Source organism: Ahaetulla prasina, chromosome 4 (assembly GCF_028640845.1).
Source record: "Ahaetulla prasina isolate Xishuangbanna chromosome 4, ASM2864084v1, whole genome shotgun sequence".
NCBI lineage: Eukaryota > Metazoa > Chordata > Lepidosauria > Squamata > Colubridae > Ahaetulla > Ahaetulla prasina.
In genome coordinates, this window is record NC_080542.1 from 74,861,780 (window position 1) to 74,885,676 (window position 23,897).

Here is a 23,897-nt window from a genome sequence, read left to right on the forward strand (position 1 = left end):
CAGCAGGACAACTGGACCAAACTACTGCCTTTTGCAGAAGTAGCCTATAATAATGCAGTTCATGCTAGCTCAAGTTTTATCATTTTCAGAGTGGCCACAGGGCAAGAATTTAATGCTATGCTTGAGTTACCATCACATGAATCAAATATACCATCCTTGAAACAGTAGATCAGTCATTTGCAAACCATTAGGCTGGTGGTCTGTAAAGCCTTGAATGAAGCCAAGGCTATCTATAAAGCACAAGCAGACAAGAAATGAACAGAACCTAAACTTTATAAAGTGGGGGACAAAGTTTACCTTTCCACCAAGTTTCTAAAATCTTCGCAGCAGTCTAAAAAGTTGGGTCCTAAATATATTGGGCCTTTCCCCATAATTCATATTATTAACCCTGTCATTGTGGAATTACAACTCCCTAAGTCATTACGGCAAGCCCACCCCATTTTCCATTGTAATTTATTGAAGCCTGAAGTCACCTCTGATCTTTTTACGGCTACTAACGCTGTTCCACCCCTATTATGGTAGAGGGTGAACAATATTTTGAGGTTCAGAAAATTCTTGACTCTAGGAAATTCTACGGGACTACTCAGTACCTGGTTGCTTGGAAACACCTCTCCTTCACAAACAATGAACGGTTTCACAGAAAACATGTGCATGCCCCTAAATTAATACATATATTTCATCAATTATACCTTGACAAACCTCATTGATTTTATGTTTCCTTTGTCTTCCTTTCCCTCTTTCGTTTTCTTTCAGGTGGACTTCCTCTTTTTCTAGGGGGGGGCAGCATTTCAGGTCCCAGATTTTCTAAAGGGACACTGGCATTTTGGTGGAAGGAAGGGAGAGGAGGAATGGAATGATCTGTATATGACATTTCTGTTTCCTGCATTACTGTGCTAATCTCTATATGATTTTTTTGTTTCTTGCATTACTGTGTTAATCTCTATATGAAGTTTCTGTTTCCTTGCAATGATGTAGTGTGGGAAGGGTTTGGTTAGCACTGCTTTAAATAGCTGGTTTTACATGAGAAGCTTCAGTTCTTGCCTAGATCTCTTGTTATCACAAACCTTTCAATAAAAGCTCCTTTTAGAACAACTGCAATTTCAAGAGTCCTGCTTTCTTGGGAAGATTGTAAAGGTAAGACCTTACATTTTTGCTAGTTTTGCTAGCTAAAATGATACATACATACATTTTTCAACCATGACAAAGGCTAAAATTGTTTTTTTAGATTTGATATGTACAAATAAGATGAGCCTTCATGGAGAGTATTTTAGATAAAGATCAATAGAAACAGCTGTCATCTTACAGTAATTGAATTTTTGTTCTATAAATCAATTTGACGCTTATACCAAATTCAGTCCCTAAATTTAGGAAAGCTTTTTAAAAATTTAAAATTTAGTGCATTTTAATGTCCTCCCACATCTATTTTAGAAAGAAAGAAAGTACTCTACAAGAACATTTATTGTGAAACACAATATTGTCCCTGTGGCATAGGTGTGATAGAGACTTATGTTCTTCATTGTCAACTTTATAGGGACATTCTTAACCAGCTGATTACCATTATTATAATTAATTTCCAGGGCAATTTGATAATTTCTAACACACATAGATGTTAATATTATTTTTTAAATGTTTAAATGTTAGGTTTATATACTATAAACCTTCAACATAACTGTGGTGACTTTAGGGTTGGTTTTGAACCCTTAAATTAATTAATTATTTTAACTTCTATACCGCCCTTCTCCCGAAGGACTCAGGGCGGTTTACAGCAAGATAAAAAACAAGAATACAAAAATTAAAACATTATTAAAAAACTGATTCAAATTTAGGTTAGGTTAGGTTAGGTTAGGTTAGAATAGAATAGAATAGAATAGAATAGAATAGAATAGAATAGAATAGATTTTTATTGGCCAAGTGTGATTGGACACACAAGGAATTTGTCTTGGTGCATATGCTCTCAGTGTACATAAAAGAAAAGATACGTTCATCAAGGTACAACATTTACAACACAATTGATGGTCAATATATCAATATAAATCATAAGGATTGCCAGCAGCAAGTTATAGTCATACAGTCATAAGTGGAAAGAGATTGGTGATGGGAACTATAAGACGATTAATAGTAGTGCAGATTCAGTACATAGTTTGACAGTGTTGATGGAATTGTTTGCTTAGCAGAGTGATGGCCTTTGGGAAAAAACTGTTCTTGTGTCTAGTTGTTCTGGTGTGCAGTGCTCTATAGCGTCGTTTTGAGGGTAGGAGTTGAAACAATTTATGTCCAGGATGCGAGGGGTCTGTAAATAATTAAAACTCTAATAAAACTCTGATAAAAACCCCATTTAAAATTAATTAGGCCAGCCCTGTGCGGTGGAACAGAAATGTCTTGAGCTCATGTCGAAAGGTCCGTAGGTCAGGGAGTCAACAAATCCCTGGAGGCAGCTCGTTCCAGAGGGCGGGAGCTCCCACAGAGAAGGCCCTCCCCCTGGGGGTCTCCAGCCAACATTGTCTGACCGACGGTACCCCTATGATTCTCCCTCTTAAATAGTTAAATTTCACTTGAAAGTGAAGTTTTCCTTTATTTGTTTATTTTTTATTTTTAACTAGGTGGTTAGAGACTTACAAAGAAGGTTTGGAAGCTCGAAAGACTTTATACTATTTTATAAGCTTTCATCTTCCTCAATAAAGATTGGGAGCGGGCCGCGGCTGGGGCCTTGGACCGTGTCGTGCCTTTGCGACCTCTGACCTGGCGCAGATCTCGTCTGGCCCCTTGGTTCTCCAAGGGGCTGAGGGAGATGAAACGCCGGAGAAGACGTCTAGAGAGCACCTGGAGGTCCAGTCGTTCCGAAGCTGATCGGACACTAGTTAGGTCCTATTCTAGGACCTACCTAGTGGCAATGAGGGAGGCGAGGCGCTCATATGCCTCCACCCTCATTGCGTCGGCAGATAACCGCCCGGCCGCCCTGTTTTGGGTGACCCGCTCCCTCCTTCATCAGGAGGTGCGGGATGACCCATTGCAGGGACGTGCCGAGGAGTTTAGTGGTTATCTATACGATAAAATCGCTCAGCTCCGGGATGGTCTGGACCGAAATTGGGATGATCCAGGCGAGGGAGAGGAGACACGTCTTGTTGAGTCCATTTGGGATGAGTTTGACCCTGTGGCTCCCGAGGACATGGACAGGTTGTTGGGGAGGCTTCACGCCACTACATGTTTACTGGACCCGTGTCCTTCCTGGTTGGTACTGGCCACTCAGGAGGTGACACGAGGCTGGCTCCAGGGGATTATCAACGCTTCTTTGTTGGAAGGGGTTTTCCCTGCCGCCTTGAAAGAGGCGGTGGTGAGACCCCTCCTCAAGAAGCCCTCCCTGGACCCAGCTATTTTGGGTAATTATCATCCAGTCTCCAACCTTCGCTTTGTTGCGAAGGTTGTAGAGAGTGCTGTGGCGCGACAGCTACCCCAATACCTGGATGAAGCCGTCTATCTAGACCCGTTCCAGTCTGGCTTCCGACCCGGGTACAGCACGGAGACAGCTTTGGTCGCATTGGTGGATGATCTCTGGAGGGCCAGGGACAGGGGTTATTCCTCTGCCCTAGTCCTATTAGACCTCTCAGCGGCTTTTGATACCATCGACCATGGTATCTTGCTGCGCCGGTTGGGGGGATTGGGAGTGGGAGGCACCGTGTATCGGTGGTTCTCCTCCTATCTCTCTGACCGGTCGCAGACGGTGTTGACAGGGGGGCAGAGGTCGACTGCGAGGGACCTCACTTGTGGGGTGCCGCAGGGGTCGATTCTCTTGCCCCTTCTGTTCAACATCTATATGAAGCCGTTGGGTGAGATCATCAGTGGCTTTGGGGTGAGATACCAGCTGTATGCTGATGACACCCAGCTGTACTTTTCCACCCCAGGCCACCCCAATGAAGCTGTTGAAGTGCTGTCCCAATGCGTGGAAGCCGTACGGGTCTGGATGGGGAGAAACAGGCTCAAGCTTAATCCCTCCAAGACGGAGTGGCTGTGGATGCCGGCACCCCGATTCAGTCAGCCGCAGCCGCGGCTGACTGTTGGAGGCGAGTTATTGGCCCCAAAGGATAGGCTGCGCAACTTAGGGGTCCTCCTGGATGAACGGCTGTCGTTTGAAGATCATTTGACGGCCGTCTCCAAGGGGGCCTTCCACCAGGTTCGCCTGGTTCGGCAGTTGCGCCCCTTCCTTGATCGGGATGCCTTGTGCACGGTCACTCATGCGCTCGTTACCTCTCGCTTGGATTATTGTAATGCTCTCTACATGGGGCTCCCCTTGAAGTGCACTCGGAGGCTTCAGTTTGTCCAGAATGCAGCTGCGCGGGTGATAGAGGGAGCTCCGCGTAGCTCCCATATAACACCGCTCCTGCGCAGACTGCACTGGCTACCTGTGGCCTTTCGAGTGCACTTTAAGGTTTTGGTTACTACCTTTAAAGCGCTCCATGGCTTAGGGCCTGGGTACTTACGGGACCGCCTGCTGTTACCACATGCCTCCCACCGACCCGTACACTCTCACAGAGAGGGACTTCTCAAGGTGCCGTCCGCCAAGCAATGTCGGCTGGCGGCCCCCAGGGGAAGGTCCTTCTCTGCGGGGGCTCCCACACTCTGGAACGAACTTCCCCCGGGTTTACGCCAAATACCTGACCTTCGGACATTCCGTCGCGAACTGAAGACACATCTTTTTATTCGTGCGGGGCTGGCTTAAATTGAATTTTATTAAATTTTAAATTTTATTAACTAATTTTAAATGGGGTTTTTAGTTCATTGTATACTTTTCAGGCCAATTTTAAAATAAGTTTTTTAATTGCATTTTAAATTGTATATTGTACTATCTGTTTTATTTTTGCCTGTACACCGCCCTGAGTCCTTCGGGAGAACGGCGGTATAAAAATCAAATAAATAAATAAAAATAAATAAATAAATAAAGATAGCTAAAATCCACATTTGAGAAACAAATTTATTTTTTTAATCTGGTTCCTTGCATTTCAGTGGTGGGTTGCTACTGGTTCAGACCGGTTCTCAAGAACTGTTGGCAAAAATCTGGCCAATTTCGCAGAACCAGTAATGATGCCCAGCTGGCTACACCCCCGAACCAGTTCCCTTGGCCGAAGAGGTTGTTAAAAAAAAGGTTCTAAAAGGCTCCTCTGGCGATCCCAGCTGAGTTGCCTAAGCACCAGAACCTTTAAAAATCATGTTTTCTACCAGCTCTTCAGCCGAAGAGCTCATAGAAAAAATCCTTTAAGAGGTTGTGATCATCTGGGCTGCAATGAGGCAAGAGGAGCCTTTTAAAATCTTTTTTTCCTCTGGCGACCCTAGATGACTTTCCTGATCATCACAGGCTTTTAGAATCACTTTTTTACAACCTCTTACAACCACCCATGCCTACCCAATCCCCTCTCCTCACTTACCTATAATTGCTGCTCCTTTCGGGCTCGCAAAGCCATGCTTTCCTTCGGCTTCTGCAATCAATTGCATCAGCTAGCAACTGAATCTGCCTGCCTAAAATCCATCTCCTCTTCAGTGAGCAACTGAATCTGCCTGCCTCAATTGGGCAAGTAAACTATTAAAAAATAGTTAATTGGTTTTTTTTAAGGAGTTGGGTTTTTAGACAGCAATTAAAAGTTAAGGAAATTTTAAATTTACCTGCTTTTATCTAAAACAGGAATCTCCAACCTGAGTAACTTTAAGGCTTGTGGACTTAAACTCCCAGAGTTCCTCAGCCAGATTTCCTGGCTGAGGAACTCTGGGCGTTGAAGTCCAAAAGCCTTAAAATTACTAAGGTTGGAGACCCCTGATCTCAAAATATAAATAAAATAAAATAATAAAATAAAATATTTGTGCAGCCAACTTTGGAGATTTGAATTATAATTTGGAGTTTTAGAGTTGGCACTTTTATATATAAAAATGAGCAGAAAAGCAACAGCGATCCCTGCCCCCTCTTCCTCATCGGCAGGATTTCAAAAAACAATACCATTGCTACTTATACAGGAAAAGGAAAGGGACAAAGATAAAGAATCTTCTCTTCAGCTTATTTTGCAGGGGATAGAAGAGATCAAGCAAAAGATGGAAAAACAGATGAAAAAGTAGAAGATATCCAACAGATGCTGAAAAATTATGAGGATAGACTTCAGAAAGTAGAGGAAAATGAAGAACAAAGAGACCAAAAAATTCAAAACATCGACAGTAGATTGGAAGTGATAGAAAAGGAGCAAGGTGGAACCTTAGGTTGGAAGATTGATGAAGCAGAATTTTTTTTGAGATTTCAAAATATAGAAGAAGAGAAGGGTGAAAATTTGGCTGATAAAATGGTAGAAATATTGGCTGGACTTTTGGAAATTAGTAAGGAAAAGGCACTCAATTGAATAGATGAGATTTTTAGAGTGCATACAAGATATCCAGCAAGAAACAATCTTCCTAGGGAAGTCCATATAAGATTTACTAAAAAATCATTTAAAGCACAAATTCTACAAGCAGCAAGAGAGAACACAATGCAATACAATGGCAAAGAAATCATTGTTTTGAAACAAGTTCCCAGAAGGGTAAGAGAATTAAGAAGAGAATACCAATTTTTGTCTAAGGCTTTATTGCAGAAAGGTGTGAATTATAGATGGTTGGTGCCAGAGGGCCTGTTTTTTACATGGCAACAGCAAAAATATAGAATTGACACAATAGATAAAGCCAAGGATTTTTACGCAGAATTCTTCAAGGATAAAGGAAAGACAAGTGCTGAAGTTTCACTGATTGAACTTCAAGAATCAGAGTTAGCGACTTTATTACAAAAAGAAGAAGGAGCTGTAGGTGGCATGATTGAAGTTAAGCCTCGTCGTGAACCAAGATCGACAAAAGCGATAAACCCTAAATATAAAACATAGAAATGGAGGAGAGGAGATTGATATCAATAAAAATTAATGGATTAAATTTGGCAATTAAGAGGAAGAAAATATTTCATAAATTAGAAAAATTGAAATTGGATATAATATGCTTGCAAGAAGTTCATATTAAAAAACAACATGAACAAATATTAACACAATCAAAATTGGGGAAAGTATACACATCATTACCACAATGTAAGAAAAGAGGTATAGCCATATATATAAAAGAGCCTATTAGGGCAAATTTAGTATATTCTGACGAGAATGGTAGAATTTTGATACTGGAAACAATTGATGACAATAAAAAAATACTTTTAGTAGCAATATATGCTCCCAATGATAATCAAGAAGAGTTCTACAGGAAACTCCACAGAAAGATTGTGGAATTGGATTATGAAAATATATGTATCCTTGGTGATTGGAATGGCGTTGTTGATGTAAAGATGGATTATAAAACTCAGAAAACAACTAGGCAAAATAGAAAGACACTCCTAAAGTCTTTTTTTAAAATGGTGGAGGAAATAAATTTAAAAGATGTATGGAGAGAAAGGAATCAGCAGAGTAGACAATATATCTTTTACTCAAGTAGACATTTATCCTGGTCTAGAATAGATATGATATGGATGACAGCAGAAATGAGCTTTAATATAAGAAAAATTGATAGAGAAGCCAATACCTGGGCAGACCACAGCCCTATGATGTTGATATGGAAAGGCCAAAGGAAAAGATCTAGATGGACTTTAAATACGATGATTCTAAAAGATAGAGAACTTACACAAAAAATAGAGAAAGAACTGACCTTTTTCTTCAAAGAAAACAAAAAAGAAGATACTTCTGTTGGGATGCAATGCAAAACTGTTGGCATGCAATGAAAGCATACGTAAGAGGTTTGTTCATAGACTATGTAGGGAAAAGGAACTATAAGAAAAAACAAACCTTTAAAGTATTAGAAAATGACTTTAAAAAAATGGGAACAAGAATTACAAAGATTTCCAGAGAAGATAGATATTAAGATGAGAATGGATTTAATTAAACACAAAATGGCTTTGCTTGAAAAGGAAGAGTTAGCACAAAAAAATCAAAGGGGCAAAACAGAATTATTTTGAAAATGCTAACAAACCAGGCAGATGGCTAGCTTATAAACTTAAAGAAGAGAAAGAAAAACATAGAATTTTACATTTAGAAGATTGCAACGGCCAGATTCAATTTATGAAACAAGAGAAGAAAAGAATTGTCTTTTATACGCAATTATATAAAGAAGAGGGAATCAATAAGGAAAATGTGAAACAATATTTGAATAAAGCAAATTTACCTCAGATTCCTAAAGATATTGAAGTTATGTTGGAGGCTATGAAGTTATGTTGGAGGATATTGAGGTTATGTGGTGGGTTTCAAAAACTTTTATTACCGGTTCTATGGGTGTGGCTTGGTGGGCATGGCTTGGTGGGCATGACAGGGGAAGGATATTGTAAAATCTCCATTCCCACCCCACTCTAGGATAAGGATACTGCAAAATCCCCATTTCCTCCCGATCAGCTGGGAATGGGGAGGCAGAGAATAGATGGAATCAGAATTTTTACTACTGGTTCTCCAAACTACTCAAAATTTCCGCTACCGGTTCTCCAGAACTGGTCAGAACCTGCTGAAACCCACCTCTGGTTGGAGGGAAATATAACAATGATGGAATTAATGCAAGCGCTGAAAAAACAAAAAAAAGGGGGAAAGTTCCAGGCCCAGATGGATTCCAGTTGAATATTATGTGACATTTCAAGAACAACTGGGTCTCCCATTTTTAGAGTTTATGAATGAAGTGATGCAGAAAGGGAAAATACCTGAGACCTGGATAGAGGCTTATATTACTTTGATTCCAAAAGAGGATTCTGACTTAAATCAAGTTAAAAATTATAAACCTATATCCCTACTGAATTCAGACTATAAAATATTTGCTTTAATACTTGCAGAATGTCTTAAAAGATATTTGAATGAATTTATACATTCGGATCAAAATGGATTTCTGCCTAAAAGAAAAATTAGGAATAATATGAGAGTAGTCTTGGATACTTTAGAATATTATGAGGCTCATCCCGAAAAACAGACGGCGTTGATCTTTTTAGATGCACAAAAAACATTTGACAACATTAATTGGCATTTTATCTTCCTACAATTGAAGCAAATGGGCTTCGGTGAAAGACTTATTAAAGCAATAGAAACTATATACTATAAACAATCAGCTAAGATAATGATAAATGGTGAATTGACAGATGCGATTCAAATTGGAAAAGGTACAAGACAAGGCTGTCCACTGTCATCGCTGCTGTTTGTGTTGACCTTGGAAGTATTGAATAGAAATAATAGAGAGGAAAGGGGAATAAAAGGCATGAAAATTCAGAAGGAAGAATACAAACTTCAAACTTTTGCTGATGATTTGGTTTTTATTATTGAGGATCCTTTGGAACCTATAATTTGTTTGTTAGAAAGAATTGATGAATATGGGAAAGTGGCAGGCTTGAAAATTAATAGAGACAAAACAAAACTTTTGACAAAAAATATGTTGATGAAGCAAAAAAATGAGTTGGTAGAATATTCTGGGATGCAGATTGCAAATAAAGTCAAATATTTGGGGATATATCTTACTCCAAGGTGTAGCACTTTAAAAGAAAATAACTCTGGTAAACTCAAACAGCAGATTGTGGCGGATTTGACTAAGTGGGAACATCTACAATTGTCTTTGTTGGGAAGAATATCAACAATTAAGATGAATATATTACAGGGGTGAAATGCTCCCGGTTCGCACTGGCTCCCCCGATTAGGTAGCGATGGCAGCTGCTGGTTCAGAGGACCGGTAGCAAAAATCCCTGGCCCTGCCCCCCCCCCGCCTCTGCTGAGCCGCACCATCAGCAGAGGTTTTTTTTACTTTTAAAAGTTTTTCTTCAGCCAAAACATGCCTTTAAAAGTTTAAAAAAAAACACCCTCTGATGATCGTGGGGCTGAGCAGGGATCATCAGAACACTTTAAAAGTTTTTTTTAAAAAAAACCCTCTTCAGCCGAAGGGGGGGAAAAAAAGAAAAAAAACCCAGGATTTAAAAGCCTCCTCTGGCGATCCCAGAGGAGTTTCCTGATCCTCACAGGCTTTTAAACTCACTTTTTAACAGCCCCCACTTACAAGAGCCCCCACCCATGCCCAGCCAATTCTCCCTCTTCACTTACCTATAATTACAGCTCCTTTCTGGCTGCAACTGCATGCTTTCTTCAGTTACAGAAGAAAAAAAAACTTGCTTTGACTTCCTGCTTTGCTAGCTGAGGAACTCTGGGATTTGAAGTCCACAATAAAATAAAATAAAATAATAAAATAAAATATTTGTCCAGCTTTCTGAGATTTGGTGTGTTTCTGTAGTGTTTCACTCTAACTACACAAACACACAAAATCTCAGAAAGCTGTATGTGGCATTTTGTGTGTGTGTTTGTGTGTGTGTGTGTGAGTTGTGTGTGTGTAAAGTGTGAAAGTTGGTTTTGAGCTTTTTGTGGCTGTAATGAAGTGTGAAGTGCAGCTGCTTTTACATTGTGTGTGAGTCAGTTGTGTTGTGTTGTGTGTGTGTAAAGTGTGAAAGTTGGTTTCTGATACCACTTATTGTTTTTTATACTTTGTTTATTATTTTTATTATTTATTGTTATTGGCCATGGCCACCCAGTCATCTGACCACCAAGTCACTCCCACCAATTAAGCCATGCCCACAGAACCGGTAGGGAAAATTTTTAGATTTCACCCCTGATATATTACCTAGAATTCTATATTTGTTTCAGACTATACCTATTAAATTGACTAGAAGGTACTTTGAGGAGCTGAATAAAGCGATGCTGAAGTATATTTGGCAAGGGAAAAAAGCAAGGATAAAAATAAAATTATTACAAGATAAGAGAGTTAGAGGCGGTTTTGGGCTACCCAATTGGGAACTATATTATCAAGCAGCGAATATGATGTGGATTAAAGAATGGATAGCCCTAAAAAATAATAGAATATTAACTCTGGAAGGCCATGATTTGTTGTTGGGATGGCATGCTTTTTTATTGTACAGACAAGCTAAATCACAGGGCTATTTTAGAAGACATATAGTCAGAGAAACGTTGTTGTTAAACTGGGAAAAGATTAAGAAAAGTCACTTTTTAAAAATTCCAATGTGGGTTTCACCCATTGAGACATTCTCTTATTCAATAATATTTAAAAAGGAACATATTGTTAGATACAATGAATTGTTGAATGAAAAGGGTGAGTTAAAATCCAAATTAGAATTAGAGGCAGAGGGTATAACAATGAATTGGTTTGCATACTTGCAAATACAATCCTGATACGATAATGATGTTAAAACAGAAGGCTTTTATAATAACCTAACAAGTTTTGATGAGATTTTAACAGGTTCAGATGACAACCTGATAAAGAAACTGTATGGATAGGTGAAGCTGGTTTGCCCAATGCAAGTATCTGCCTGGCAGGCACCTTTGGAGACAGCTTAACATTCTTCTCCTTGTGTCCGTGGTCTCTGTTGTGCCCTTCAGTGGTAGGATTGGCCAGCAGACTTTAGTTAGGTGCTCTTTTCTGTCACATCCATGGCAGATAGCATTTTTGAACTGGTAAGTTGCTCTCGGGTGGTTGCCGCCACAACCCATGCAAGCTATCTGTTTCCTTTCATTAGCTGTGCTTTGCTTCCTTGATGATTTAGGATGATAGACGTCATCATCATTATTAGTGGATTCTTCCTGATCTAGATCATCATGGTGGATGGTAACCACTTTTCGGGAGGATGGCGGGCTATTTGATTTTTGTATTTCCTCCATTGATTGTCTTGACATCTCCAAGGCTTGGGCCTTGTCGAGCACCATCTGTAGGTTGAGATTCAGCTTAGCAAGCTGCTACAATTTGATGTCTCTTACTCCAGAAACTATTCTGTCAAATAAAACATCATCCAAATCTCTAAATTCACAATAGAATGTGGCTTGCTGAAGGACGACAACATATTGGTTGATTGATTCTCTGTCTACTTGGTTTTGATAGTGAAACACATGTTGGCAGGCAATTCTTGATGGTTTGGGTGCATAGTGCATTCTCAGCCTATTCAACAGCATGTCCCATGGTACTGTTTGAACAGCCCCTGGAGTGAGGAGAGCTCTGGCCATCTCAAAAATGTCTGGGCCATAATAGCTAAGGAACAATGCCTTCTTCCGATTGTCTTAAACGCCAGTGAAATTGCTGGCTTTGAGGAAGCACTCAAATTACACTATATAAGTCCCACGTCTCCAAGGCTGGGTTGAATGGAGAGAACAGTATTAGTGCAGCCATTTCTAGAACACTGATGTGAACCAGGCAATCTGAAGCCGGTGCGTTGATGGTTGATAAATGGTGCTGCAGTGAACAGTAGATCATCTCCAACATTCAGCTCTTTGAGGGGATGATGATCAGTTCTTTTTGGTCTTAATTCCCATCCAATTCCTCCTTTGTTACCAGTGTTAGATTTTGGGTTGAATGGAAAGACACGGAGTGATCTTCAGCTAAAGCTCTTTATTTAACACAGTGAAACAACCAGCAAAACGTCTGACTGACCGTGCTCCTTTTACAGGGAGTTGTCAACCAGGCAACCAGTCGATTTAAAGCAATTCTCCCATTTAAACAGTGGGCCTGAGTGAAGACTTCAGCTCTTGGTTTCAATAACTCATTACAATATGTAACACATACCATATTTTAAAAATAATGTAATATATGTGACTTAATAAGTGATCTTGGTTTTATATAAGTATTTCAAATTATATTGTCCTTCTTAGTACCCCTTCTTCTTTTTGGAGACTACTTTTGGGACACTGCTTCTTATTCTTATAGCAATTACTATAATGAGCAGTTCTTGCCATGTCTTTAGTCTGTTTTTTCAATCTGGATGTGCCATATTGGTACTGTATGTACAAGTAAAGCTCCTTGTGATAGTGCTAAAAATCTTTCTTGTTGAAATAAAAGGCATTTATTTGTAAATGCAGTCATTGAACTTGTTCTTGTTTTTAGAAAATTCCATATTTTAAATAAACTTGTCTTGTAATATATACTGTCAAATTCTTTTCTTTGTTTGTTTCTTTGGCTCTAAGAGTAATTTTTGATGCCTGCAATTCTAAATTACACTATAAATCATATTGAAGAAGCTTTTAGGAAAATGAATCTTCTATCATAGTAGTATTAATTAATCTAGACAATATCAGTATGTTTGCTATGATAATTTAGATACTGTGATTTCTGTGTCCTAGGGTTGCATATGGTTATAGTAACCTTCATTTAATACAGCTTCTGTGTTATCAAGAAGTTAAGAATGTTATAGGAGATATTAAGTGGCACTTACCATATATAAAATTTGAAAAAAAAATTCTATGAATCAAATTCTTGTTTTCTTCTCACAGATTACGATCTTTGGTAAAACAACTGGAGAGAGGAGAGGCTTCTGTTGTTGATCTAAAAAAGAATTTAGAATATGCAGCTATTGTGTTGGAATCTCTATATATTGATGAAACTAGGTGAGATAATTATTTCAGTATTTTTATGTTTTCTTTTTAACTCAATACATCATAATATTTTCAGGTTATAAGGCATATTACATACATATAAAAATCATTTTTCTTCTAATAAAGTTAGGGTTAGGGTTAGATTTCTAGAAATACCACAAACAATAAGTAAATATGTTATCTTAAGAAATGAAAATGTTAGCATTATTCCAATATTCTTTCACCAAGTTTTTGTCAAACACTTTCTCTTATCTAACAGCTGCAGCGATTCTCATTTTTTGTGAGATGAAAATGATATGTTAATAAGACATAAATTAAAACTTATCTACCTGGCCCCATCCAGAAAGCACAAAATGAATTTCTGAATTCATTACAAATTCCTGAAATGAATTTTTTCTATATAGAGGCACGAAGAATGCATTTAGTTCAGAATTATTTAAACATTTGCCTGGCAACTTAGCTACCTTTAATTTTTATATAAAAATAATTGTTCAACTTATATTCCATATTTTGTATTTTGTATTTGCATGATAATTCAGGAAGCAGTAATAATAATTTATTGTTCTATCTAGCAGGGTGTACAGTGGTGGGTTTCACTTACCTTTGCTACCTCTTCACTCACGCATGCGTGCTCGCTTTGCTCGCTTCCACACCACTTCTGCGAATGTGCAGAAGCTTCTGCGCATGCGCAGAGTGTATTTGATGACATCTGGGCAGGTGGGCAGAGCCTCCCACCACCGCTGCTACAGGTTTGTACAGCAACCCACCATCCACCCAACTTTAAAATCATTTTAACTTTAAAATCATTATCACTAAAACATTAACAATTCAAAACTTGATAAAGAAATTTGTTTTTGTCATTTGTCCAATACTGAGAAGGGTAGGCCAAAGGCACTCCATAAAGAAGACATTCCAAATCAGTGTTAAAGTTTGCTATAGAAGTCTTGAAAGGTTTGGAAGAACTGTAGAAGAATTTGGCATGAAATAGTTTTATTTTTTAAATACTGAAAAGTTACTATTAACAAGCATGGGTTTTTATGTTTTCTTTTGTCTATCTTCAAATTATGGAAATCCCTCTACCATAGAATAATTTATCTTGAGCTTTTGAAATGACAAAAGAATGGAAAAGACATCAGACAATATTTTGGCTGAACCATTTAGCATTTGAAAATATGCTAAATATAAATGCACTATTGAGTCCTTGATACATTGCAGTTTTAATCATGAATAACCCTAAAAAGATAATGGGCACTACATGATTATTGTATAAGCTATCGGTAATAGTTTTCATTAAATTTCCCTCTTCTGCAGAATGAAATAGAATAAAACAAAGTTACAAATTCACTAGTCAATGGATTTATATATGGGTTTGACATGTCTGACAATTGGAAGAATATTGTTTCAAGATAATTATTAATATAATTTTTCCTCTGTACTTTCCAGGCGCCTCTTGGACACAGAAGATGAGCTTAGTGATATCCAGTCTGACTCTGTGCCTTCAGAGGTACGAGATTGGCTGGCTTCTACTTTCACCCGACAGATGGGTATGATGCTAAGAAGAAGTGAAGAAAAGCCACGATTCAGAAGCATTGTTCATGCAGTTCAAGCTGGAATATTTGTTGAGAGGTAAAAGGGAGTGGGCAGAGACTGTAGATTTTATCTTTAATCTTGAATAAAGACTATTTGATATATTTTTTAGCATTTTGATGATAATTAGTGCCTTCAAGTCAGTGTTGACTGATGGCAATTAATTTGCCATTGCCAAATCCTAGGGCCAAGAAAGAGAGACTGGCCCAAGATCACCCAACTGGCTTCATGCCTAAAGTGGAACTAAAACTCATGATCTCCCAGGTCCTAGTCTTATGCTTTAACTGGTTGTCTTTCTTATGGTCAACAAAGATAAATAACCATGAGCAAAACCATCACCACATATCATTGCCGTATACATATATACTGCAACTATTATAATAAATTGGATTAAAACATAAGCTTATTTAAAGATTTAGGAAGATAATTTTATTCTCATTGATTTCAATTGTTGGTATAAATTTGAATCCAATCCATTGTTTGGCCTTGGAAAAGGAAAAAAAGAATTATCTACTAATAACTTTTTTTATGTGTGAGAGCTAGAAAACAATTTTAGCTGTTTTGATTCATGGTGCAAATACATTCAAAATTCACTTTGTTAGGACCAATAAAATGTCACAAAATAATGTACAAATTTTCAAGTTATCTAGAATTCTTCTTCTTCAGGCTAGACTTTACTTAAAAAGGGAGAAAAGAACAATAAATACTAAAATTGGTTAGTTATTTCTATTATAAAATCTACAGTTCAGTCAATCCCTAAATAGAAATTGTAGACAGAATGCATAATTTATGTTAATTATTGTTAGTGGCATAGTACACCTTGCATTCTAGGGAAAAGAAACTTAAATAAGAAAAGGACTTACTTAGGACCTGCAATTATTTTTGACATGATGCTGGCTGCTAATACTTCTCTTTGTAGCCCATCAGCCCATTTAGATGAAGGAAGAATAGAAAATCTGATAGTCTCCAAGAGTATCTCTATTAACACACAAGTAGTAAATTTTATACCCATTATGTCACAGCACATAACACTTAATATGCAAAATGCATATTTGTAGAAAGCACTAGGTATGATTGGAAGATACTTGTTAATACAAATAAATATTTGTCATAGAAACACAATAGGTATATTTGTGTGAAAAGTTGATGGACGTGCATATAGAGCAGGGTTAGGTTATGGGAAGAAGAGATTTATATAATAACAAGATTAACAGTGTTGGAAGGGACCTTGTAGGTCCAACCCCCTGCCCAACCAGGAGACTCTACACCATTTCTGACAGATGGCAGTCCAGTCTCTTCTTTAAAGTTTCCAGTGATGAAGCTCCCAGAACTTCTTTGTTTGTAACTTTATATGGGTGAAGAGTAATTACATTTTTTAAGTTTACTTGTGATGAAGACTGGAAATTACTTTTCTTTTTTCTTAACTTACTTTCTTTTTTTCTTTTCTCCTCTTTTTTGAATTTTTTAATCTTTTTGTTGTTTTTCTGAGTATAATTTGCATTTGTTTTTACTACTGTAGTTAAAATCTTTAATAAAATTTATGAAAAAAAGGGAATAAACAAAGGTAAATTGTTTTACTTGGATAAGTCATATCCATCGTAAAGAATTTAGGTATGCTCAAATTTTCATTTCTTACACTTCTTACACTTATTTTTATCATGTTAGAATGTACAGGCGTACATCCAATATGGTTGGACTTAGCTACCCACCAGCTGTAATCGCAGCACTAAAGGTAATAACAATGAATAGTTTTTTTATTATAAAATATTAAAATATTATAGCCTTGATTTGGTTTCTGTAGTATATATTTTGATTACTCTAAATTTTATTTTCATATTAAAACAAATATGCACAATATATTTAATCATCATAGGCCTCCATTCCTAACTGATAATACCAAAATAAGAAATGTCATTGTTGCCTGTCCTTATTGTACTTGTGTTGTATATAAGGGACAGAGTTTACATCATTATATAATTTTTGTCACTTTCCCCTTCTCTTCTTGTACATATCTATGTTAAGTTACTTTAACAAATTATGATAAAACTGTCCAGTAGTAACCATTTTATGTAGTGAAGGAAGACTGTATATCACTTCGCAATCAACCTAATCTCCTGTGTAAGTGGATATTTTTTCACATTTTCATTTTCTCCTCAAAATGAACTGAAAATTTGTATGCACTTGAGACATTTACATGGAAGTATAAAATATTATTTGAGTCGGCAAAGGGAGTGGAAGAATTCCCATTCAACTACTGTTCTATTGTAGTTCCCATTCAACTCTGACATTAGTAAATGTAGATCAGGCCTCAATCCCTGATTTAAGTAGATTCTTTCTACATAAGGAAATTAAAATTATAATGCATTTTTCTTATGGCTAATATCCTTGGTCAGCTATGTTAGTCAGTGACTTTGTGCACAGAAGGAGTCTAATGGAGCAATCCTTCAAAACTTGTGATGATTCTAACAAATTGAGAAAAACCCTCATTGAAAAGTCAGATGTAGACTTCATGTCTATTTAAAGCAAAGTAAAATAAAATTTTACATAATGACCAGAATTCACTGTAACTGCTAGAGCTAAAAATCAGGAATATTTCTAACTGATTTTGGTTTAAATCCCATTTACGTATCCATATGAGGAAATATCATTGTGACCCATATTAATAGAATTGCACTTATCCAGCAGGATGTAAATTTTCCTTACTATGACAAAAGAAAATACTTCTGCTCCTTAGAGGAAATTTTCCTGCTAGTTGAAAATAACTTTTTCCTGTAAAATCTTTCATTTTTGTCTATTTGTCTCAATTAGAAATGAATTAATTTCAAGGTAAATAAATTATACTCAGCTGTAATGGAATTGTTTTATCAGTGAAAAGCAAACTAGAAAATATAAACATAAATAAATGAATTTGGTTTCCAGGAAGTTAACTCTTGTTCTTATCATTTCAAATATTAACGTGGTAAATTAGAACATCACAGATTTTGAGTCTTCATATTGCCTTCTTATTGCTCTGGAAGCTGAACTGCCAACATTCTGTTCATCTGAATACAAATATTTTTGTGGTCATTAACATCCTTGTACCAGACTTGAAATTTTTGCTTTACCTTTTGAGTCTGGTAGATCTCATAAAGTGTGTATATATGTGTATGTGTATCCATACCCATACTCAAAACACATTCAAATTATTTCTTCGCAAATGTTGGTCAGAAATTAAGTGTCTATCAAAATATTCTTATTAGGCTAACACAACTTTACATTTTACAAACATCCTGGGAAGACTTGCCCTTTTTTTTTTCCTTGTGCAGCTGGAGTCAAATCATACATATGTATATATGAAATTCAGTCATCTTGTTTTCTACAATTAGAATACTTTGGGGAAATAGAAAGTAATTTGCAGTAGTGCCTGAAGATAGCATCAGAAGACTCCAATCTGAAATTTTAAACATTTTGAATGTTATTATAAGCATGTAGGTTCAATGTCTATGTCTAGGTGCAAAATAAAATGACAAAGATCAAAATGAAATCAATGTTCAGATATTTTCATTAGAGTTCCTCTGAATTCTTTGTCCGGAGATGAGGGAATTGAAAGCCCTGATACTTTTTTCATTCTGAAGATAATTTTTTCATTGATTCTAAGCTAGCTACTTTAAGCATTCTAATGTTTAAATAAATTGAGTTCTGCTTTCATTAAAAAAGAAAGAAAAAATGGTGACTTGTGGAGGATAAGCCAGCAATGTTTTGCTGTTTTCTCTTGTATCTTCCCCACAGAAGAGTTTTAAGGTAAAGAAAGTGGCTTCTTGGAGAAAAGGCAAGAAAATAATATAATTAATGGATCATATTAAAATATTCTCTGTCTAGACTTTGGAGGGACATAGACACACATGTGACCTTTTTTCCGATTTGAGTCTTTTCCACCAGGCCCAGGTTTTTCTCTGTATAAAAATCTTAGAACACTTAAGATTAGGACTGTGGTTACAGCGGTACACTTATTTTTAGGGCTGTTCTAAATTCATTTGGCCAATCAAATCTAAACACAGAAATATTAAATATTGTATCCCCTTATTCCAAAATAGGTACCTATAAGTAAAAAAATATATTGTTAAACTGACAATCATGATACCTGTTCAAAAATAATTTCCAAAGAACACTTTAGAAATAGATTCCTCAAACTGAAAATCACCCCCACATGTTTAAATTTTAAAGAGACTCAGCATCTGGAATTTTGCACCTTAAATACTAATTGAATGAGCCACCAGGATGAGCTCAGCTAATCTGAATTTTAATTAGGAAAGAACATATCATTTCCCAATAATAATATTATAGAGAATAAAAAAGCATCATTCCTATACATTTTTCGTTTACCACTGTTCTTCTATTTATGCATTGGTAGCTTAAATGATTTTAAGTACAGTGATGCTTTTCACTTCTATTTTCAAAGCATTATTTGAAAATATTAGGTGATAGGTATTATAACAACATGGATTCTACTCACTGCGTGCTTTGCTGATTGCTTGCGGTGGTTATACTTAAGTCTGAAAACACAACAGTATTTTTACAGCCAAATTTCATTTGGCATATTCATGTAATGTTTAATGAAATTTCTTCTAACTTGTAACACAATAGCATATCTTCTTTCTTGTCAATATATACTTTTATTCATATTACGATAATTAAAGCATGGAAAATGATTTAAAACATTCTTTCACATTAACATAATAAAATGGAATCAGTAATATGTGCAACAATTAAAAAGTAAAGAATTTTGTATTTATTTCTTCTATGTTGTATTTCTGCTACATAACCATCAAGGTAGTATGCAACAAATGAAAAAAAAAATGAACACAAAAATTAAAAACTCTTCAAAACATTAAAACAAAATGCAACACTGTCAGAAAAATCCTTTTTTAAAAAATTTGGAATATTACAGTGATTGAAGACCATGTTAAGAACTAGATGTGTGCTCTTTGTGTGCAGATGGTTGTGTGAAGAGAATATACTAATGCCCTTTTTTCCCCTCTACACAGAATGTAGACAAGTGGTCATTTGATGTATTTGGATTAAATGATGCTAGTGGGGATCATGCACTAAAATTTATTTTCTATGAACTGCTCACACGCTATGATCTGATCAGCCGTTTCAAGGTTAGTAGTTTAGTACCTGCTCCTTTCTCCTATTCCATAGATCAGTAATTTATATTTCTGGGGATTTTGTCATTATTGTTTTGTATTTTGCTACTGATTACAATATATTGTCCTCTGATTTATTTAGAATGTTCTTATTATTGTAATAAATTAAAATTGGGCAATTTCAGAAATCTATAGCTCTATTTTACAATATATGGAATAAAATCAGTAGTATTAAAAGCTTTGCCAAAGGAAGACTTCCTGTAAAATTATGGCTCAACCACTTCATGATTTTTGGCTTTATTATTTTCAATAATTTTTGCTTCCTATTCCTATCCAGATTATTTGTAGTTTATTTAATTTAATTTAATTTAATTTAATAATTTAATTTTTATACCGCCCTTCTCCCGAAGGATTCAGGGCGGTTCACAGCCAAGTAAAAACCAACAATAAATAATTACGATACAAATGAAACCAATAATTAAAAGACTTATTCAATTTGGCCCCAGTTAAAAATACATAAAACCATAAAACCCCATTAAAATTTAAAAAATCAATAATAAAAATTCTAAAAAATTCTATGCCAGTCCTGCGCAGAGGAATAGATATGTCTTCAGCTCGCGGCGAAAGGTCCGAAGGTCAGGAAGTTGCCTAAGTCCTGGGGGAAGTTCGTTCCAGAGGGTTGAAGCCCCCAAAGAGAAGGCCCTTCCCCTGGGGGCTGCCAGCCAACATTGTTTGGCTGACAGCACCCTGAGGAGTCCCTCCCTATGAGAGCGCACGGGTCGGTGGCAGGCAAACGGTAGCAGTAGGCAGTCCTGTAAATAACCCGGTCCTAAGCCATGGAGTGCTTTAAAGGTGGTAACCAACACCTTGAAGTGCACCCGGAAGACCACAGGCAGCTAGTGCAGCTTGCGCAGGAGAGGTGTTATATGGGAGCCATGGGCGGCTCCCTCTATCACCCGCACAGCTGCATTCTGAACCAACTGGAGCCTCCGGGTGCTCTTCAAGGGGAGCCCCATGTAGAGAGCATTGCAGTAGTCCAGGCGAGAGGTAACAAGAGCATGAGTGACTGTGCGTAAGGAATCCCGGTCAAGAAAGGGACGCAACTGGTGGATCAGGCGTACCTGATAAAAAGCTCTCCTGGAGACGGTCGTCAAGTGTTCTTCAAAAGACAACCGCCCATCCAGGAGAATGCCTAAGTTGCACACCCTCTCCATCGGGGCTAATAACTCGCCCCCAACAGTCAGCAGCCGGCATCCACAGCCACTCCGTCTTGGAGGGGTTGAGCTTGAGCCTGTTTCTCCCCATCCAGACCCGCACGGCTTCCAGACACCGGGACAGCACTTCGACAGCTTCGTTGGGGTGGTTTGGGGTGGAAATGTACAGCTGCGTATCATCAGCATACAGTTGGTAACTCACCCCAAAACCACTGATGATCTCACCTAGCGGCTTCATATAGATGTTGAACAGGAGAGGCGAGAGAACCGACCCATGCGGCACCCCACACATGAGGCGCCTCGCGGTCGATATCTGCCCCCCTGCCAACACCGTCTGCGACCGGTCAGAGAGATAAAAGGAGAACCACCGATAAACGGTGCCTCCCACTCCCAAACTCCCCAGCCGGTGCAGCAAGATACCATGGTAGATACCATTTCCCCCCCTCCCCATTCTAAGTTTTGAATTCTGTGTGTGGACAAGGCATGAACAAGTATTCTGAGGAATACTTGCAAGGAGCTTTACTTGAAAGGATTTAATAAATTTAGGTAGGACATATGTGCAAACACACACATACAGAAAAAAAAGTCACAATCCCCTTGTTTGTTTTTATAGCTTGTTCCAAAGAGGTACAAAGGGCCAAAGTCCAAAGTCAGGATGGGCTGAGGTCTAGGAGGCCAAGAGTCCAAACATCGGTTGTTGGTCCAAGTTTCAAGGAGCAGAGTTTCCACAGGCAACAAGCACCTGCTCTGTACTTAGCCATTTGGTCTTTAGGGCTGTCAAGAAATCTTGGATCCTATTAAATTTAATAACTGCAGCAAGACTCTTGGTTGCGCAATATTGGAAGAAAGAAGATTTGCCTACAATTGAAGAATGGAAACTTAAAGTATCGAACTTGGCGGAAATGGCTAAAATTTCTGCGTATTTGAAAGACTAATCGCAAGAAAGATATGTATTGGAATGGAAAAATTGGATAGATTATATTCAAAATAAGTATCAGATTAGAAAGTATCAAATAGCTTATGAGTGAATTTAGGAATAAATTAGGGAGTTAAGGATGTAAAGAGAGATGAGGGACTATGGATTATGACTTATGTGGTAATTTAGTTTATGATTGTTAGAACTTATACCCTGTATTTTGTTCTGGGAAGTCTCGAGGGGGAGGGTGGGGGGAAGGGGGGAGGGAGGGGAGGGAGGGTGAGGAGGGTGAAGGGAGGGAATAATTGTTAACTATTTCTTTTTTGTAAAACTTTTTTAATAAAAAAAAAGAAAAAGAAATCCTGGATCCAATTCTTCACATCTTGCTGCCTGTGGTTGACTTGTATATTCTATGGTCTTGTCAATTTTTAATAATTGATTGCAGACTTCCCCTGAAATTAGAGTTCATACAGTGACTTGTTTCATTTCAGTCTGTTCTGAATATGAGCTGTCCATCCCACTGATGTGCTTTCATTTTTAGTGGTATAACTTTGAGTGTGATGTAAGGAACAGGGAGTAAGGAAGGATTTGTAAGGAACATTGAGTACAATTTTTCATCAATCATTATATTGCTACCTCATTTTCAATAGAATTATTGTTTTCTAATGAGAAAATGCAAAAGCTATAATAATGTAAATGGATTAATTAACATAAGTGGATATTCTATAAAACTATCTGCATTTTGGGTAACAAGAGTATTATTTGGCCTCATAGCCATTACAGGAAGTAAAGGAAAATAACTTAATTCTTCACAGATCCCAGACAAATCCTTTGCCATGACTATTTCTGTATCTATATCTATATCTATATCTATATCTATATCTATATCTATATCTATATCTATATCTATATCTATATCTATATCTATATCTATATCTATATCTATATCTATCTATATCTATCTATCTATCTATCTATCTATCTATCTATCTATCTATCTATCTATCCATCCATCCATCCATCCATCCATCCATCCATCCATCCATCCATCCACCCTCCAGGCAATTGCTTTCACGCAAACCTATTTTGGCAAAAATGTCATGAATAGAATACTTTCTTTATCTGCAATAGGAATGGATCAGAATTTGTATTTACGGTGGATACTGTCATTGACTTAACAACTACAATAAACCAATTATAATTTCTAGACAGGTGGGAAACTGATTTAACAACTCCAATGTGAAGACTTACCCCACAATACTGAAGAGATTGTTTACCCTTTATCCTTCTTTATTTTTATTGGCATTAGAATCATTATCAGTGAAAATAAGTCATGAAATTAGAAAGATTGGAGTTAAATTAGCAACTCAAGGACATGAAGTGAAATTATTTGCTAATGCTGCTGTACTTACAATTCCCCAACTGAAAGGTTACTTGTTACTGTTAATGGGAGGTATACAGCAATATTGTCTTAAATGGATTAATGAAGAAAAAACTCCCTTTGCCTTCAGAAGAGACTGATCAATAATTGCATTCTCTTCAATTTAATTATGAAACTCTATGGGAACAATACAATAAAATGTATGTTTGGTTTGCAAGGGCATTCTCTATTTGTTCTTTCTTATCTTTTGGAGAATGGGTA

At 37.1% G+C, this 23,897-nt stretch overlaps 1 protein-coding gene across 1 annotated transcript in view; it reads left to right on the forward strand.

Annotated features, from left to right (window-relative positions):
* Positions 1–23,897, forward strand: part of PDE1C (phosphodiesterase 1C) — a 424,232-nt gene that overhangs the window by 151,372 nt on the left and 248,963 nt on the right. The window contains exons 4-7 of the mRNA XM_058181457.1: positions 13,311–13,424; positions 14,856–15,038; positions 16,665–16,731; positions 20,024–20,140. Of these exons, the coding sequence (XP_058037440.1) occupies positions 13,311–13,424; positions 14,856–15,038; positions 16,665–16,731; positions 20,024–20,140 (481 nt within the window). The remainder of the gene's footprint in view (positions 1–13,310; positions 13,425–14,855; positions 15,039–16,664; positions 16,732–20,023; positions 20,141–23,897) is intronic.